Below are 18,356 nucleotides of genomic sequence, written 5' to 3' on the forward strand. Positions count from 1 at the left end.
GCCTATCGGGTGGGACACATTGGAATCAGTCGTTGAGCATTTGGGTTTGGATTCGTCTCATCGACACCATATGGTAGCACAACATCTGTGGACAAATTTTTCGTTTTTCTGTGTTCTAGAATTATATATGAGACGTCTTTCACACTTACAAGTACATCACACAATAGATCACAGCTTCTTGAAACTTCCTTTTGTGCCAGATCAAAGCAGTGATTGATGCAGTGGGTGAAACAACTCTTTTGCTGGTCTTGAAGAATTTCCTTCACACCTTTGTTCCGCGCAGATATATTAGCTGCACCATCGAAACAGTGGGCGCGTAGAACCTCAATTTCTAGTGACAGTCTTAGAAGGATGTCTCTAATGGTAGTTGCCAGCGTTTGAGCCTTGGGGGGGGGGGTCCGGTGGACTATATGAACCCAGAAAAAGTTCTTTTATTTTGAGTGTCTCTGGGTCAACACAACGTGCACAAAGAGTGAACTGCAACTGGCCAGCCACGTCCGTCGTTGAATCTGCCATAATTCTGTAAAATGAGGAATTTTTTTATTTCTCGCTGGATCATGTGAGCCATAATTTCCAGTTCTTCGTTTTGTATCGCTGGCGCCAATCGAGCGCCCCGGCGTTTCAACCATATCTTCAGTTCTGGCACATCATTCTTCCTTTCGTCGAGAAGTATCAAGATTTTCCCAGAGACCGTTTCATGAGCTCTCAGTGCATTTCCTGTTCGACCCAGGAGCCTGAGTAAACTGACAATTGCTAGTAAAGCGATTTTAGCTTTTCCTGATCGGTCAGCAGATATCGCGCGATTGGGCAATCACAGGTGTGCTATTTTGACGATGCTGAATAACTGCGAGAGACTAGATGAAAAAGATTCTTCTCGTGTATCTTGAACTTTTCCGTAGCATTTTTCCAGTTACAGAAACCTTCTTTAAGAAAAGCCGTCTTTTTCTGTGGTCTTCTATTGTTCACTGACTGGATGGTCCGAATGCAGTGATAGCAGAAAAACACTGCCGCTCTTTCCTTCCTAATGTAGCCACGGATAAGACACAAACCATTCCGATTTGTTAGATCTTCCATTCGTTCGTGGAAACTTATGATTCTCTAATGGGCGAAATTTTGCTTGAAAGACAGGTATACTTGCAGTAGACCCCATTGTGTTTTCACGTGAGAATGGGGTGTGTGCCACAACTTTTATGTCTATCGCCTCTATCTGAAACCTTTAAGGATAAAAACGTGCATCTCACACACATCACACTAACATAAAAAGAGCTTTCAGCAAGCAAAGTATGTTAACGGTGAGCACATAGTATAATACCACAAGCATAGGAAGAAACACTCATAGTTGACCATAAAATATTTAGCTTACGTGTCAATGCTTGTGCTTTCTTGTAAGTGTCTTCTGCTAGAATTACTACTATCAGACTGAGACTGGCCACTGTCATGGGTAATGCTAATACAAACGATCTGAGATTTTTTAGTGTACTACCACCTCCGAAAAATAAATTCCTTAATAGATTTTTGTGACATTGTCAACACCACATATAAAACAACAAAATAGTAATAATCACATATAAATATCGTTCATGACCCATGGATCTATGTACACATATAAATGGAACTAAAAGTTAGCTACTGAAATTTAAAAGGAGGCTTTACCTCAGTAATTGTATGTGTCGCAAGTAAAAGGAATCACTGTAAACATTATTGAACATCTATGTAGTGAATTACAAAAGAGGGTGCAAATCAGACCTTAAAGCAATACTGCAGTGTAAATGGAACAACAATAACATGTCATAACAAACAAACTTGCACAGTTCATACCAAATCGATTGCAACCGATGATTTATTAGAAGGAAACTCACACGGCAAATAAAATATTTTCAGCTGTAAAGATAATGTGTGCTACCATATTTGTTCGATGATGAACTGCTGTGTAAGGCACTGTGTTTTTGTGTTTATTTGACATTCAAGTTTCAGTTGTTAAATCAATTTAAGTAAACTGAACATTGTTTGTACTGTTACATGTAAAATTTGTGATGAAATTGGAACGAAATATAGAAAACTCAAATCTCGTTTTCTGTGTACGTATGCTTTTCTCAGTGGCTGTATAACAGGCAAGAAAGAAGCTGCATTTGCAGTATGTTCAAAGTTCTTTCCCACAGCGGCTGTATATTCTTACTTGCAGCTGTTTTTGCGACAACATGGACTTGCATTGTAGCATTGTACTTTTCCTTTCATAACCTAACGAATGGTATTAATATACTTCCGCGTTATGACAGATAAAAACATCTCAGTATTTATCGTACAGAGAACTACTCATCTCTTTTCGTACTGTTATTTGCTGAAAACCTTGTTTCAGTATATTGAAACATTTATGTGTAGTGACTTGTCACGCTGCACTCTGAATGGGGTGCAGAAATTTATCATGTGCGGCGTAACACCAACACCTACAATCCATTTACTCGTCACTGGAAAGTTACAGCTTTCCTACCACTATAAAAAAAATTACTTTGGTACGTTAGCTTCAGTTGGTACGCTGCAATACATGACTAAAATGCACAAAACGTGAAATAGCCAGTGAGGTCATTCTTCTCTTCATATTCTTCAAATTACGTTCAATGAGTTATTTTACTCAATTTTTAAACATCGTAAAAACTCTGACTAATAATGGATAGGTAGCCACTTCACTGCCTAGCACGAATGTTCAGCTATAATATATCTTTTTTTTATGAAATCACTTGACAAACGTTGCATAACGAAAAGAAAAACCCCACGAAAATCCAAAAACAGTATTTTCTTAATTTTTGTGTGCAAATAGTTCAACGTTTTCCGAACAAACTAATTTCAGAAAAGGATGTAGCTTTGCCGCATTTATATAAAACAATGACCTAACTGAATGAAAATTCGTTTTCCGCTTCGGTTCTTTTGTATTGCAGAGCGAGAAAGGGTTTTCCACAATCAGTCCGCAACAACAGTACCGCGTCTATGTGCCAGAGATAACGAATTGAGAGAATGAGTCTGGTAATAAACCAGTGCGTATTAGACTTCACGATAAAATTATCGATAATGCCTTAGTAAACTGAGGGCTGTTTTAGCATCAAAGACATTATCTAAGCAATAATTGCCACGACTGATTGAGTGCATTGCTTAACTACTATCGCAGGATTGACTATGATAAATGTTGCCCCTAAACAAAACAGTGTGTGTCAAATCATGAATGTATTGTCCTAGGAGACGTAAATGGGGGATATTTGTAAATATCTAATTAATTAAAATTTTTATAGTGAAATGTGAATGTAGTGTGTGTCATTAACTATGAACTTCATGACAACTTACTATATAGTAATGTTTCGGAACATGCGCCTCAGGCCGGCCGCGGTGGTCTCGCGGTTCTAGGCACGCAGTCCGGAACCGTGCGACTGCTACGGTCGCAGGTTCGAATCCTGCCTCGGGCATGGATGTGTGTGATGTCCTTAGGTTAGTTAGGTTTAAGTAGTTCTAAGTTCTAGGGGACTGATAACCACGGCAGTTGAGTCCCATAGTGCTCAGAGCCATTTGAACCATTTGAGCCATGCGCCTCATTTTTCTGATCCTGCAACAAAAGTGGACTTTCTCTTGCTGTGAAATAAAAGGATGATCTGAGTTCATAGTTATGATACCTAATTTCAGGACAAGCTGCCAATGGGTTATGGAGCGATTTTCATACAATACTACACCTAGCTATGACTAATGCGTCAAATACTAGTTTTTTTGCAACTTTGAAAAGTTATCCCATCTTAGTTCTAGATACGATGTTATATGTAAGTAGTCTGCGCCTTTATGTACGAGTTACATAGTGATTACCGGCACCTTTGTTGACTGAACCTCTACTTGCTCTGTTGCAGCTGGGGCTAACCTTTTGCCACTGATACGGATAGTCAAGCGATTTCTGAGTATTCCAACGTAGATCCAGGAATTGTTTATCGCTTTGCATTGAGATTTGGTGCCCCCTTGAACTCGAAAGCATTTCCGCTGTATCGGAAATAACCGATATGTTTTTCCAGATATCTGGTACGCCGTAGCTCCCTCCCCCCCCCCCTCCTCCCGCTTCCCTTAAAAGTCTCACTGGGAAGTGAATTTACGTCCTTCAATAAACTACTGAGAACAATCGATATTGAGTTAGGAGGTTCATAACAAATAAATGACGTAAAAAAAATTACATACTTTTCACCACAAAGGGTCACTCATATCGCCTCGAAACTGCAAATCAAATGTGTGTGTCTTTATCTCTGTAAAGAAAACTGGAGAAAAATCACACGTTTCACGTTCGTTACCAGAGCAACAATCCATAGCGATGTAGCTACGGTGTGAAGTCACGGTGGTCGTGAAGGGAGATAAAATTTTGAGGTTATCACGTTGCTTTTATTTTCTTAAATATTGGATTGTTTGTAGAGTGTGGCGGAAACAGTCGTAGCGGCCAGCCAGTTCAGGCATACCGACTGCTGTTTGGGCATTGTTGGCCGGTGTTCGTCATTTTCGATAGGACCGCACTCGGCTTGTGCCCGCCTGACTGCGAGACTAAACTTATCAAAAAAAGTTTTGCACCACCTGCAGATCTGCAAACATGTGGACTTGCATCAATGGGAACCGAACAGTAAGTAATGGGGGGGGGGGGGGGGGCAATCCTTGTTTTGAACAGTATATTATTACGCAGGTGCAGTGGATAACTGTTAACAACGTAAAGGGACAGCAAATCCAGTTTTTTACAGTCAAGATTTCTACCTTAGGTCTACCGCTCCTCCCCAAAGCTGGCGCAGTGGCCCCTCATTCGCCTATACGACACAGCCGACCCTGAGGGCTCGATCAGTCACAAGTACTGTTCGAAAGTGCTATGCAGAATTTGTTACATATGCATACAGAGACTGTACCCCATTAGGAGTCACAGACGGAAAAATGGGACGAAGAGAGAGGCGGAATGTATTAGACTGGCCAGCGCAAAAGTAGAATCCTCAAGGTCACGGCCACTGCCTGCCGCCAACAGGGGCTGCGGGCTGTGATTCGCCCGCCTCTCGGCTTTGTTGCCATGTAGGTAAGGTACCGTTAGCAGTGCGGTAGGTCAGGACAGCTGAAAGCTCTACATCTGCATCTACATCTACAATCTACATGATTACTCTGCAATTCACGCTTACGTGCCTGGCAGAGGGTTCATCGAACCATTTTCATACTACTTCTCTACCATTCCACTCTCGAATGGCGCGTGGGAAAAAGTAACACCTAAATCTTTCCGTTCGAGCTCTGATTTCTCTTATTTTATTATGATGATCATTTCTCCCTACGTAATTGGGTGTCAACAAAATATATTCGCATTCGGAAGAGAAAGTTGGTGATTGAAATTTCGTAAATAGATCTCGCCGCAAAGAAAACCGCCTTTGTTTCAGTGACTGACACCCCAACTCGCGTACCATATCAGTGAAACTCCCACCCCTATTGCGCGATAACAGGAAATGAGCTGCCCTTCTTTGCACTTTTTCGATGTCCTCCGTCAATCCTACCTGGTAAGGATCCCACACCGCGCAGCAATATTCCAGCAGAGGATGGACAAGTGTAATGTAGGCTGTCTCTTTAGTGGGTTTGTCGCATCTTCTAAGTGTTCTGCCAACAAAGCGCAGTCTTTGTTTCGCCTTCCCCACAATATTATCTATGTGGTCTTTCCAATTTAAGTTGCTCGTAATTGTAATTCCTAGGTATATAGTCTAATTAACAGTCCATAGATTTGTGCCATTTATCGTATACCAAAATTTATCGGATTTCTTTTAGTACCCATGTGGATGACCTCGCACTTTTCTTTCTTTAGTGCCAATTGCCACTTTTCGCACCATACAGAAATTCTTTCTAGATCATTTTGTAATTGGAATTGACCGTCTGATGATTTTACTATACGGTAAATTACAGCGTCATCTGTAAACAATCTAAGGGGGCTGCTCAGATTGTCACCTAACTCATTTACGTAAACCAGGAACAGCAGAGGGCCTATGACTCTACCTTGCGGAACGCCAGATGTCACTTCTGTTCTACTCGATGATTTACTGTCTATCACTACGAACTGTGACCTCTCTGAGAGGAAATCACGAATAATCACGAATCCAGTCACACAACTGAGACGATACTCCATATGCACACAATTGGATTAATAGTCGCTTGTGGGAACGGTATCAAAAGCCTTATGTAAATCTAGGTGTATAGAATCGATCTGAGATCCCTTGCTGACAGCACACATTGCTTCTTGGGAATAAAGAGCTAGCTGTGTTGCACAAGAACGATATTTTCTGAATCCGCGTGGTTATGTATCAATAAGTCATTTTCTTCAAGGTGATCCCTAATGTTCGAGTACAGTATATGCTCCGAAATCCTACTGCAAATTGAGATCAGTGATATGGGACTGTAGTTCAATGGGTTACTCCTATTTCCTTTCCTGAATACTGGTGTGACATGTGCTACTTTCCAGTCTTTAGGAACAGACCATGCGCCAAGTGAGCTGTTGTATATGATTGCTAAGAAAGCTGCTATTGCGTCTGCATACTCTGAAAGGAACCTGATTGGTATTCCATCTGGACCGGAAGACTTGCCTTTCTTAAGAGATTTTAGTTGTTTCGCAACACCTAAGATATCTTTTATGTCACTCATGCCAACAGCTGTTCTGGTTTCGAATTCTGGAATATTTACTTCGTCTATCTTTCGTGAAGGAATTACGGAAAACTGTATTTAGTAACTCAGTGTCACTGTGCTATATCGAGTGTTCACGTCTGATTTCAGTGTCTTACTGTGTTTAGAAAGGTACTTTGACGTGTGTTCGGTGGTGAACAACAATGCAGGAGCAACGGCCTGCTTGTAGTACTCCTCTCGTCGGTGTGCGTACGGGGCGGAAAGATATTCGTAAACAATCTAAATGTATCATATCGAATGTACTCAAGTTTTTTATTGATCTGGCCGACAATGAAGAAGCGAGGAATAAATTTCGCGCAAATTCATAAACTTACTGCTGAAGCGTGTAGTGTCTCCAAGTCAACTGTAGGACGTATTAGCAAATCTGACATTGGCAGACTCTCCACACATGAATAAATGTTTCGATTCTCCAAGAAAGAGATACGAACGTGAACGGAAATCAACCGACTTTGACAATTTTAAAAAAGAGCTCGTGCGTAGAACTGTGTACTTGGATATTACGACAGAGGAGAGTACCCAATGGCTACAAAAATGCAGGCTGACGTCCATGAAAAAATTAATTACCCGGGTCCTGAGTCCTCCGCTCTTCATCTTCTCCGCTCCCTTGGTTTTCGATTCAAGAAGTGTAATGACGGACGGTAATTCTTAATCGAACGCAGAGACATTGCAGCAGCAAGAGCGAAATTTTTGCGTACAATGCACTTCTTGCGTGCTGAAGACACCAGGCCTGTAGTGTACTCGCATGAAACTTGCGTTTCACAGAACCACACCAACAAGTATCTATGGCACGGCTCTAAAGGAAACGGCAGTTTGAAAGTGCGTACTGGTAGAGGTGGCCAATTAATCATCGCCCACGCTGGTTCATTCAAAATGGTTCAAATGGCTCTGAGCACTATGGGACTTAACTTCTAAGGTCACCAATCCCCTAGAACTTAGAACTACTTAAACCTAACTAACCTAAGGACATCACACACATCCATGCCCAAGGCAGGATTCGAACCTGCGACCGTAGCGGTCGCACGGTTCCAGACTGTAGCGCCTGGAACCGCTCGGCCACGCCGGCCGGCGCTAGTTCATTAAACACAGGCTTCATACCAGAGGCGAAATTTGTTTTTCGTGGTGGGAAAAGTTCTTGCCAACCCGATTACCGTTCAGGAACGAATGTAGAAGTTTTTAAGTATTGGTTTATTCGACTGTTGTTTGCGCTGGAAGAAGGGTCAGTTATCGTGATGGATAACGCCAGCTACCACTCCATTGAGATAGAAAAGCTGCCACTTTCAAATTGGCGCAAGGCAGATATGGAGTGGTTAAAGAAAAAGAATGTTTCATTTTCAGACGATGAAACGAAGGCTGAACTCCTGTTTAAGGAAGAAATTGTTGGTGCCAAAAAGAATTACGAATTAGATCAACTGGCAAACGAAATGGGACACCAAGTGGTACATCTACTACCGTATCACTGCCAGTATAATCCCATTGAATTGGTATGGGCCCATGTAATGTTAGAAGTAGCGAAGAGAAATACTACTTTCAAACTTGCTGATGTCGAGAAGCTAACACACGAAGCTCTTGACAATGGCACTCAGCAGGACTGGGGGAGATGCGTAAAACACGCAGAAGCATTGCAAGAAACTGATTTCTTGAACCAGGGTTTAAAAGACACCTAAGTGGTATCTGTGATGATACACCTGGCTGAAAGAAGCGACAGTGAATCTGAAGACACAGAGCCAGAAGATGCAGTTTTGGTAGTGCCGTCTATGTAAAAAGCTGACTTGATTTAAATGTTTGTCAGTTCACTTCAGTTATAGAGGACGTACTGCGAATGTTTTTCCCTTACAGTAGACGTCTGATAAATTTATCATAACTGGTGGCAATTAGTTTACTCGACAGTAACTGTGAATTAAAGGAAGATTGTCAATTCTGCATTAATTAACAACAGTTTTCATAAAAACCTATATCGAATGTCTTTACATTCGGATATAATCTTACTGCATTCGGTTTACTTGTACATTCGAAATTTAACTCCTTTTTTTCGTAGGAGGATGTACTGGCTATTTCGTAATAAGGGTAATGCAGTTCATAAAATGACAAAACGTTGTGGTGCTTCTGTATCGACTGTACATATAAACAGTGGAGTAACATCAGAACAGTCCCAGCACTTATTCTGATTCTCCGAGAAGAGCATAGAAATCTATGATATTTGACGACTTTCACAAAAAGCTAGAATGTAGAATTGTATTACTTTGGTATGACAGGATAGTATCCGATGGCGAGAGAAATACAGGGTAATGTCCGTGACAAAACTGATTATTCTGGCCAGTCACTTCAGTGCACTGTCTTCTCCGCCCACTTGGTTTTTAATTCAGAAACTGTAATGATGGACGAAATTTGTAACACAAGACAGGGACATTGCAGTAGTAAGAACGAGGTTTTTGTGTACCAAGCACGTATTGTGTGCTGAGAATAATAGGCTTACAGCAAATTTAGATAAAACTTGGGTTTCACAAAACCTTTCGAACAAATAATTTGCTCTACTTCGGTGAAAATGTTGGCTTCCAAATAACTACAGTTACTTTTGTGTAGCGTATATTGGCGTTTTGAGTGATGGATGCAATGACGAAGGATATGTATTAGCAGCCAGTAAAATATTTTCGGGAAGTAGGGAATATTCTCGGCCATATTAAAGAGAGCCGTCCGAAGAAAACTCTTGGCGACGGCCTACAACGACAAGCGCGCTGCTGCGCACGGAATATCGCGGAAGTAATTTGTCTCTGTACATGACACGATACATTAATGATGTCTGAAATGTTACCAAAAATTATTTGGGGTAGTTTTCTTAACAACTTTCTCGCGGGAAGTTTCGTTGCAGTCCTACATAATGAAAATTCATCAGCATTTTTCGCTACGCAGTCGGCACAACTTCATATCTCTTTTAATATTTTATTTTTTTATCTTAGAATACATTTGTGTTTCCGAATTAAAAGACGCAGAATATGCGTCTGTAAGCTTTGAGGATGTTCAAATTTTTTTCACTCCAATTACGTTAATGATTGTTAGAATACTACCACAGGTTGAAGTAAAAAATTATTTTCCTCCAAAATTTCTTGTAACGTAATTTATCATTTTTTTCCTAGCAGCTAGTGAGAATTTTCTTTTGGAAAGTACTCCATCATATTCTAGACTAAAAATAGAGTTGTCCAATATTTTTTTAATTTTTACAAACATTTGAAATTATCTCTATAAAAAAACTGGCAATACTGTAAGATGGCAAGATGACCTTGAAGCCCTATTTTCGTGCCGACCACTTTATGGGCGTTACATGATGCTGCCACCAAAAACACAAATCGCTGCCAACAAAAATCATGTTCCCATACTTCTTGACGGCAGCATAGTTTATTTACTGGCTCTGCTACAGATCAAATAAAACGCCAAGTGTATTTGGAGGAGGAGACCAGAAACCGTATCCCCCCCCCCCTAGAGTTTGAAGGGAGGGAGGGGGGGGAGCGACTGCCTATCCCACCCTCCACCCCGCCCTCCCCCAGTTGATGCGCCGTTGACCATGATGTTATCTAAGTGAAATCTTCCCATATCTCCTGGCCCCTTCCAAGAATACCTCCTCCTCTTGTGATTTTTGACCAAATATTCGCTATTATTAGCTGAAATTTATTGCAGAACTCAATTAATCCTTCTCCCCCTCATTCCTAGTATCAAGCCGATATTTTTCCGTAATCCTTTCTTCTACTCCTTCCCCAAGAACCACATATCAGTCCACCGTGACTATTAGTATTTTCATTTCCATCTGCGTAGCGCGGGATTCGCCGAGCGGACTAAGGGGCTGCAGTCATGGACTGTGCGGCTGGTCCCGGCAGAGGTTCGAGTCCTCCCTCAGGCATGGGTGTGTGTGTTTGTCCTTAGGATAATTTAGGGTAAGTAGTGTGGAAGCTTAGGAACTGATGACCTTAGCAGTTAAGTCCCATAAGATTTCACACACATTTGGACTTCCCTCTGCGTACTGAATTATCTGTTAAATACTCTCATATCCTTTCCTCATCTCTTCATCTTCGGCTTGCGATGTCGTCATGTATATTCGAACTTACACTGTCGTTGTTGGTTTGTTGTCTATTCTGATGAGAACAACACTACCACTGTACTGTTTACAGTAACTCACTCTCCGCCGTACCTTCCTATTCATAACGAATCCTACACCTGTTATACCATTTTCCGCCGCTCCTGATGTTACCCTGTACTCATCTGACCAGAAATCCTTGTCTTCCTTCCACTTCACTTCACTGACCCCCACTATATCTAGACTGAGCTGCATTTCCGTTTTCAGATATTCTAGCTCCTCTATCACGTTCAAACGTCTGACATCACATGCCCTGTCGCGTAGAAAGTTATTATTTCGTTGGTTATTCAATCTTTTTCTCGTGGTCACCTCCACCTTGGCAGTCGCCTACCTGAGATGCGAATGGGGGACTATTCGGGAATCTTTTGCCAGTGGAGAGATCATCATGACAATATTTCAATTACAGGCGAAATGTCCTGTCTTTAATACAGAAGTTGCCATTGCCTTCTGGAGCCTCACCTCGTCGATCATTGCTGATTCTTCTGTCTTGTAGCCTTAATCGCTAATAATAACGGCTGCAGGTTTGAACAATATGAAAAATAGTAGCATTGTGTTATTTTATAAAATCGATTCCATTGTCGATAGCAAAATTAGAAAAATTATAAATGAAGATAGAAATATCGTTTGCATGAAAACTGAAGCACATCAATTTTGTATTAACTGTAAATTTGTTTTTAGATTGTTTCAGTTGACAATTGTGATTAATGATTTTCATAGTAGAAGACTGATATTATGTCATGGATTGATATAAGTAATACAAACATATTATCAGAAAAATAGTTTTTTGGCATCAAACATGTTCAGAAATATCTAAAGATGAGAACTATCTAATTTAAGTAAGAAAATTAAACGAAGTCATGCCAAAATTTGTACGGAAATGAACATTTCGGTTAACATGTGGTACTTCATTACACTACGGAACATTGATTTTACCGCCGTCCGGTGTGGCCGAGCGGTTCTAGGCGCTTCAGTCGCAGGTTCGAATCCTGCCTCGGGTATAGATGTGTGTGATGTCCATAGGTTAGTTAGGTTTAAGTTGTACTGAGTTCTAGGGGACTGATGACCTCAGATGTTAAGTGCCATAGTGCTCAGAGCCATTTGAACCACTGAGCCTTGATTTTACGCAGGCGTGAGCATCTTCGTCCGAAGCAAATCAGTAGCCACGAATGTCTTTTTTTCAGCGCTCCACAAATATGGAAATCGCATGGAGAGACATCGGGACTGTACGGAGTATGTGTAAAAGCTTCCCAGTCGAAACAACTTTGACAACATGTGGGCAGGTATTATTCTGCAACAGAATGGTGCCGTCCCTCAACATTCTTAGGTATTTGGACTTCATGGTGCACTTCAATTTTTGTGAAGTGTCCACGTACGGCTGTGCATTAATTCTGGCGCCGTGTTGCAGGAAGTAAATGCGCAGCGGGCCCTTGCAGTCAAAGAAAAATGCATCGTGACTTTGCCAGAGGTGGCGTGCCTGTTGTTTCGACTGCACTGCAGAAGTTTCGCTGAGAAGCCCTTAGACAACATCCATAAAGTACCAGTGTCTCCCCATGCGATGTCCATATTTTTAGAGCCCTGAAGAAAGACATTTGTGACTGCCAATTTGCTTCAGACGAAGAGGTGGTCGCCTGGGTACAACTGTGATTTCGTAGACAATCACAAACATTTTTCCATGAAGGTATTGTCTTGTCTCACAGTGGGATAAATGTATTAACATTTATGGCGATTACTTTTGAAATAATAAACCGTTTGCTTACTTTTTTTCCCATCTGTCTCGTTCTCATTTGACTGCTTCTTATACATGGTGGTTCAAAAAGGACTTTCCTGCTTTGGAATGCTGTAGAAATTTACTGAGGTAATTAACAGAATCGGTAAATGTGTCATTTTGTAACAAACAACCTAAAGTTTCACACACATTTGTCAAATGTCGTTTTGATTCGATGTGACTACCATTTGTGATGCGACAAACATCCAACTGGTAATAAATTTCTTCCCACACTCTTTACAGCAAATCGGGAATAACTTGTGCAACAACCTGTCTCAACCAAGTTTTTGTGCCAAGAGTAAACTATAGGCCGGCTTGGAGGTTCTTTAGCATATTCGAAGCGAAATTTACTCTGAACAGGTGTTGCTGTGTTCGCTTCATGAAACCAAAACACACAGCGAGCACACTCTGCACCAGTGAAAGTAGCCATTTTATCTATGTACTACACTGGCGCTCCTGGTGGCAGAAATGGACACTGATGCACTACTTGAATCAAAGTTGAGGTTATTTGCTACCAAATGACATATCTACCAGTTCTGTAAGGATCTAAATACATTTGTGTATCATTTCAGAGTTGCAAAGTCCTTTTCGACCCACCTTGTACTTTCTCTACTGCGTCACGCGCCCACAAGGCCGTCAGCAGACTTTTAGTCTCACGGCCGGCAGTGGTGGTAATGTTTTGGCTAATCGGAGTGAATGAAATAAAATTTAGAGTCCCATCACACAGCAGCTCACCCAGTTACTGATTTAGAGATACAACTTTTAGAAAAGACAGCCAGTTGTAAGGCAAGAAAGAGGACTTTTTTTCTGTTGCAGATGCAGAGTTTATTCTGCCGGATGGGCGACCAATTATACGCAGGTCGGAGTGGAGTTCCGTGCCGCCAGATTATCGGAGAACGCTGAGACACCCCACGCCGTATGTGATCATCGGTCACACCGCGGATAATGTTTGTAGGGGCAAAGACGAGTGCTTCGTCCTGTTGCGCATCTACCGCGATGAACACCGTGCAAAGTGGTTGCAGCCGGACATCACGTACAACTTTCTCATAGACGTGGAGGGCAACGTGTATGAGGGCCGTGGCTGGGACACCACCAATAACTACCTATCCTGGGCGAAGCGTTGCAACCTTGGTGTGACTCTGATGGGTGACTTTAGGACGGACAACGTGACGACAACGATGATGCAGACGCTGCTACAGCTGCTGGACCTGGGACTGAGCTTGGGCAAATTGGACCCGAACTACCGGTTGGTGGCGCAAAACCAGGTGGACGCTTCACTTAGCCCCGGAAATAACGTACTAAAAGTCATCGATACGTGGCCACACCGGTGTCTTTATGATTGCAACGTGGGTGTCCAGTGTATCTACGAAGATAACGACGAAATTGACGCGTAAACTTTCAGCAGATCTGGAGCGCATCATTCTTAAACGATATTGTTAACCCTTTAGTTTTTTAGGCACTAGGCCATACGACAAACCAACATCAGGCTGACTTCGCTACAAGAACCGTCATATGACGGACCAGTGGAAGTTGCCCTCACTGCAAGTGAAACAAATATTTTAGGCTATTCAGTGTTTATGAAGAGGCACTTATTAAATGTAACCCAGCCTGTCAAAGTCTCAGTTTTTTCCTTCTTTTAAAACTTCATTTTCTGACGATCTATTTTTTGGTCATATTTATATTAAAGTATCTTCTTGTGTTTCTAAACTGTCGATTAATAGTGAAATGAAATAGTATGACCTCAACAGAACGAAATTTACTAACACGTACACGCATTTGTCAATCAAAATTAATATTATATTGCATATTAAAAGTAATAATAAGTACCAGTAATCTGCAGGTTAAAACCTAACACTCAACATATATAGGTACTTCTTTCGTAGCCAATACCGGTCTGAATTGCGGATCCAAAAAAAAGGATGGGAAATATGTAATTTGTTTCGTCGCGTCTAGTCTCGTGCCTGTTGTCTGTTACATTTCCGTTCGACAGCGGAGCTCGCTCGGGTGGACGATTCCGAACCACATATGACGTCACACTGGACGTCTGTCGCTGTCGTTGAACGGTTAAATATTAAATAACATACTGATGTAATGTCTCGAAGGTAGGGTTCCTAATAGTGTAAAATTTTGTAAAAGGTGCCATGGTCACTGTTAATTGTGGAATTTGTCGTCTGAACAACTCACTATTGAAATTTCTGTCGTGTGACCATTATCAAGTGGAAATAATAGTGCTTTAGCACATGTCAGACCCTAAAAAATCATCCTAGTGGCTTTGCGCTCGACTAATATAGATTCTTTGTTACAGTTGAATAACAAACACAACAATAAGACGACATGCACGTATGTCGCACGATTTTTAGTTAGTGACCTGGCCTCAAACACAATTACTTCCATTTGTTAAATTTCAATAGCTAGTTGTTCAGATAAATAATTACACAGTCAAAGGGATCATTATGTCCTTTGCAAAACACGGATTTAAATTCTGACTACCCATGCTACTAATGGATTGAATCTCTAATATTTTATCTGTGATATTTATATAAAACAGTGAAATCAGTCATCGTTAAATAAACGGACACAAAATAATACGACAACGTGATCAGTTTCGCAACACAGGGCGTTTCCGTGATGATGGAACAAATTTTCAGAAACGAAGAAGAAAGGCAGGTATACAAAACTGAAACACTGGACCGAAATCGACCGAGCTGAAAATGAGAAAATTTAACGTTTATTGTTCTTCTGCTGTTTCTGACGAAAAAATCCACGTAGAAACATTTCCACACTACATTTGTTTCTAAAATTGATACAAAATGCGAAATTCGCAGTTATTCGAAGTGGCACCTCGCAACTTTTATACAGTCAACTTTTATGCATACATAGCTCTTTCGTTTCAATTGAGCATCTTCGTGTTGTACTGTATTGAATGGGACTGGGGATCTAGAAACAACGGAGAGGCTTCGTCACCACCGTAGCCTCAGTGGTACACGACCCCACAACAGGCTACGGCAGTCCACTCATCCCTCTGCCGCCCCACACCGAACCTAGGGTTATTGAGCGGTTCGGCCCCCAGTAGACCCCTCCCCCCTCGAGAATGTCTCTCACCAGACGAGTGTAACCCCAATGTTTGCATGGTAATGACGGTGTACGCGTACGTGGAGAAAGTGTTTGCGCAGCAATCGCCGACATAGGGCAACTGTGGCGGAATAAGGGGAACCAGGCTGCATTCGCCGAGGTAGATGGAAAACCGCCTAAAAACCATCCACAGACTGGCCGGCACACCGGACCTCAACACTAATCCGCCGGGCGGATTCGTGCCGGGGACCGGCGCGCCTTCCCGCCCGGAAAGCAGAGCGTTAGACTGCACGGCTAACCGCGTGGGCGTCTTCGTGTTACTCAAGCAGTATTACACTCAGTGAGCGTTTCTGTAAGGAGGTGTCTCGTGTACAAGACTTTTCACAGGGATGTTAAATAAAAAGCACTGCAGTTATTGTTGTATATCCTATATAAAAGGCACAATCGGTTTTGTAATTTAAATTACATTACCAAGTGCAAATCTGAATAACAATAAAGGAAGAGACTGTAAACAGTATCACGTAAAGACCATATCACAGTGATAAAATATTTCTTCCGACATGATGTTTGTGATATGGGATCATATGAGAGCATTATGTCACAACTGTTATAATTAATTACTATGGGAGTTGAGATGAAAAAATAAGTGACTGATGAGAGAAAACAGTGTTTTGTAATTGAGTGGTTATGGTATGGTGTCACCAGACCCCTCATCCTGTCGCGTTAATTTCTTCCTTGACTCTAGGGGTAGTCGTATGCATGCAGTCAACACCGAGAGGAAATCTCGTCCGATGGCCCATCGCCCATAACAAACTAACTCTTCACTTTAAACATTAAAATTACCTCGATAACTTCTCGTAAATATTAAAATAGCATTGCGTTTAAATTTATTACATTGATTTTGTATTACTATATGAGTTTTCCTTTTAGTATTACAAATTTTGTTTTTTCCAAGTTGTAGTTGTAGTGGCACTTATTAGCCATATAAAATTTTTGAAATTTTGCCTCAAGTTCGTAATGAAATACTGCCCTGCCAGCATGTGTATGCACATATATGTACTTTTTAAATAATATTACTGTTGTTTGTCATATTCGCTATGTGTAATTTGTATTACAATTCTAACGTATTTTTCATTGAAGATCTGATATCTTTTTATGTTAGTCTTAAACGAACAACTATCAATTTTGTCGGAATCATGTCCATTCCATGCCATAGTTGTGTATTTTTTTCTTATTGTTGATCTCCATTAAACAACGAATGCTAATTGATTGCTCAATTTCCCCTTTTTCGAATGTTGTACACAAATTTGTAACAACTAACATTGTGTATCCATTAATCACTGCTAGGTGTTTCAGAGTGTTGAGCTGTTTATTATTTCTTGTTCATGTACGTTTAATTACAATATCCATTTTAAAATGACATTAAAATGTGCCTGTTTGTATTGTGTTGTTCTGTGATAATGTCTGTACAAATAAATTTTATATAAAAAAGCTCTGAACACGTATTCTCCATTCTTTCAAGCAACAATGAATTGTAAGAGATTTGTGCTATTAATTTTTCCAGATTTACCTGTCAGTTTTATGTTTGAAGATAGTGAGCCCTTGTTTTGTGTAGAGTTCTTATTGTAGTCTTCACCTCCGTTGTGTTACAATATGCAGTTACCTTTGTTTCTTCTGCAGTTTAATGTACGTCGTTTAATACATGAGCAAAAAAACTGATTTTTCTAAATTATAAAGGAGCAGATTTATTTTTAAAAGGATCAATTTGCTATCCTCATCAGGCACATTTTCAGGAAAAACATGAGTTTGGAAGGAAGTCTTCGTGCTTGCCACAACAGTTTGATGCTTTGCGTTCTGAAGTATTGTAATTAATTAAACGTATAATTCATGCTGAACATTCACACTACGTCACATCAGTATCAAGTAAAATAATTATACGAGGGGCGCACAATAAATAATGCAACAATTTTTTTCTTAAAGCAGGTTGGTTTTATTTAGGATTCCAATACGCCATATTATCTCCATTCTTTTGGCTACAAAACCCTGTTTTTCAACATAATCTCTGTTCAATGCGATGGCCTTACCCCACCATATTGGGAGGGCCTGTATGGCTGCACAGTACCACTCCAGTGGTTGACGTCGAAGCCAACGTATTGCGCCATCAATAACATCCCCATCATCCACGGGCTGCTTCCTGCAGGGTGCATCTTTCATTCGTGAGAGTGTCCGAACGTTTCAACATTGCAGGAGTCACAGATGTGTTCGGCCGGTCAGCACGTGGGAGATCGGACAGTTTTACGGCACCTTGTCGCGACGATGACAAACGCCTCAACCAGCGACTCACTGTGCTTTTGTTCATTGCCTGATCTCCGTAGACATTCTGCAAGCGCCTATACCTGCAATGCTCTGGTTTTCTGCGAAAAGAAAATCAGTGACAGCTCTCTGCTTGGAATGCACCTCCGTTACAGACGCCATTTTGAAGGCTACATAAAGCACAGCCACCTATCGGAACTTCATGAAACTACTGGGGCTGAAGCAGGAATAATCAGCGAATCCCACTACAAATTCCGAATTTTTTCAACTGAATCTGGCCGATAAAAAAACAAGTTTCTTTACTTATTGAATGCCCCTCGGCCGGCCGAAGTGGCCGCGCGGTTCTGGCGCTGCAGTCTGGAACTGCGAGACCGCTACGGTCGC

General features: G+C 41.2%; 1 protein-coding gene across 1 annotated transcript in view; it reads left to right on the forward strand.

Moving 5' to 3' along the window:
- The window catches only part of LOC126260352 (peptidoglycan recognition protein 1-like), a 127,186-nt gene extending 110,059 nt beyond the window's left edge, over nt 1-17,127 (forward strand). Inside the window, exon 3 of the mRNA XM_049957678.1 lies at nt 13,404-17,127. Within this exon, the coding sequence (XP_049813635.1) occupies nt 13,404-13,981 (578 nt within the window). The 3' untranslated portion in view covers nt 13,982-17,127. The remainder of the gene's footprint in view (nt 1-13,403) is intronic.
- Nucleotides 17,128-18,356: the final 1,229 nt, after the last annotated feature.

The sequence above is a fragment of the Schistocerca nitens genome, chromosome 5 (assembly GCF_023898315.1).
Source record: "Schistocerca nitens isolate TAMUIC-IGC-003100 chromosome 5, iqSchNite1.1, whole genome shotgun sequence".
Classification (NCBI taxonomy): domain Eukaryota; kingdom Metazoa; phylum Arthropoda; class Insecta; order Orthoptera; family Acrididae; genus Schistocerca; species Schistocerca nitens.